At 28.8% G+C, this 1,029-nt stretch overlaps 1 protein-coding gene across 1 annotated transcript in view; it reads right to left on the reverse strand.

Annotated features, from left to right (window-relative positions):
* Positions 1-332: 332 nt before the first annotated feature.
* LOC106475537 (catechol O-methyltransferase domain-containing protein 1-like) overlaps positions 333-1,029 on the reverse strand; it is a 17,555-nt gene continuing 16,858 nt past the window's right edge. The window contains exon 5 of the mRNA XM_022379628.1: positions 333-967. Coding sequence (XP_022235336.1) covers positions 815-967 — 153 coding nt within the window. The 3' untranslated portion in view covers positions 333-814. The remainder of the gene's footprint in view (positions 968-1,029) is intronic.

Here is a 1,029-nt window from a genome sequence, read left to right on the forward strand (position 1 = left end):
ATGCACTATACAGTACTTGTAATCCATATGTTGAAATTACTCTAACATGCACTCTACAGTACTTGTAATCCATATGTTGAAATTACTCTAACATGCGCTATACAGTACTTCTAATACATATGATGAAATTACCTTAACAGGCACCATACAGTACTTACAATTCACTTGTCCACAACATATGACACAAAGGGTTTTAGTAATGTCCTCAAAACTTAAAGATAAGTCTTTGGAAAAGGAATCACATGTTCCACATGGTATTTAGAGATAAAAAAACATTTTAATTGAAATAAAGATATGGTTGGTTCGTATGTGTAACATTTGAACACAACAAATATGCACACAATATTTATTACATTTTCATATACAAAGCTTACTCCATGGCTGAAAGAATTTAATAGTTATTCTAAAATTAATAAAAAAATTTACCTTCACATAAAAAACATGGGAGACACATCTAATATAGCAACAGCTGAATATATAGTCCAATTATATGTGTATCTTATATTATCATCATTACAACCATGTTCTGATAATCTTTGGAAAATAAGATCACATATTTATAACTAATTATTTACGTATTGTATTTAGCATCATAATTTGCATTATTAATGTGATTGAACTTAGAGCTGACACCAGTGAGTATATGAATTAACACTCAGTATACATATATATCAATATATATATATATATATATGATAACAGTGATAGTTTTTCATGTAACCCCATTGACACATCTAAAATTAAAAAATCCATAATATCATTGTTGATTCTTTTTCATATCATTTCAGTGCAAGTGTTATTTAATCCCTAGATGTTATCGTTTCAATACTATTGTTAATCCATCCCCAATTCTCAGCATTGAAACATCAACTCGATCATCATTCTTGATCTTTTCATTTAGAGCCCGAATAGCGAGGGTATTTTTGTCATTTTCTGAAGGATCTGCTACCCTTCCTCTCTGAAGAACCTGGAACCATTTAGAAAACATGTTAGTTTTTACATATTTATGTACTTCTTAATATAATTAAA

The sequence above is a fragment of the Limulus polyphemus genome, unplaced genomic scaffold, assembly GCF_000517525.1.
Source record: "Limulus polyphemus unplaced genomic scaffold, Limulus_polyphemus-2.1.2 Scaffold8759, whole genome shotgun sequence".
NCBI classification, from domain to species: domain Eukaryota; kingdom Metazoa; phylum Arthropoda; class Merostomata; order Xiphosura; family Limulidae; genus Limulus; species Limulus polyphemus.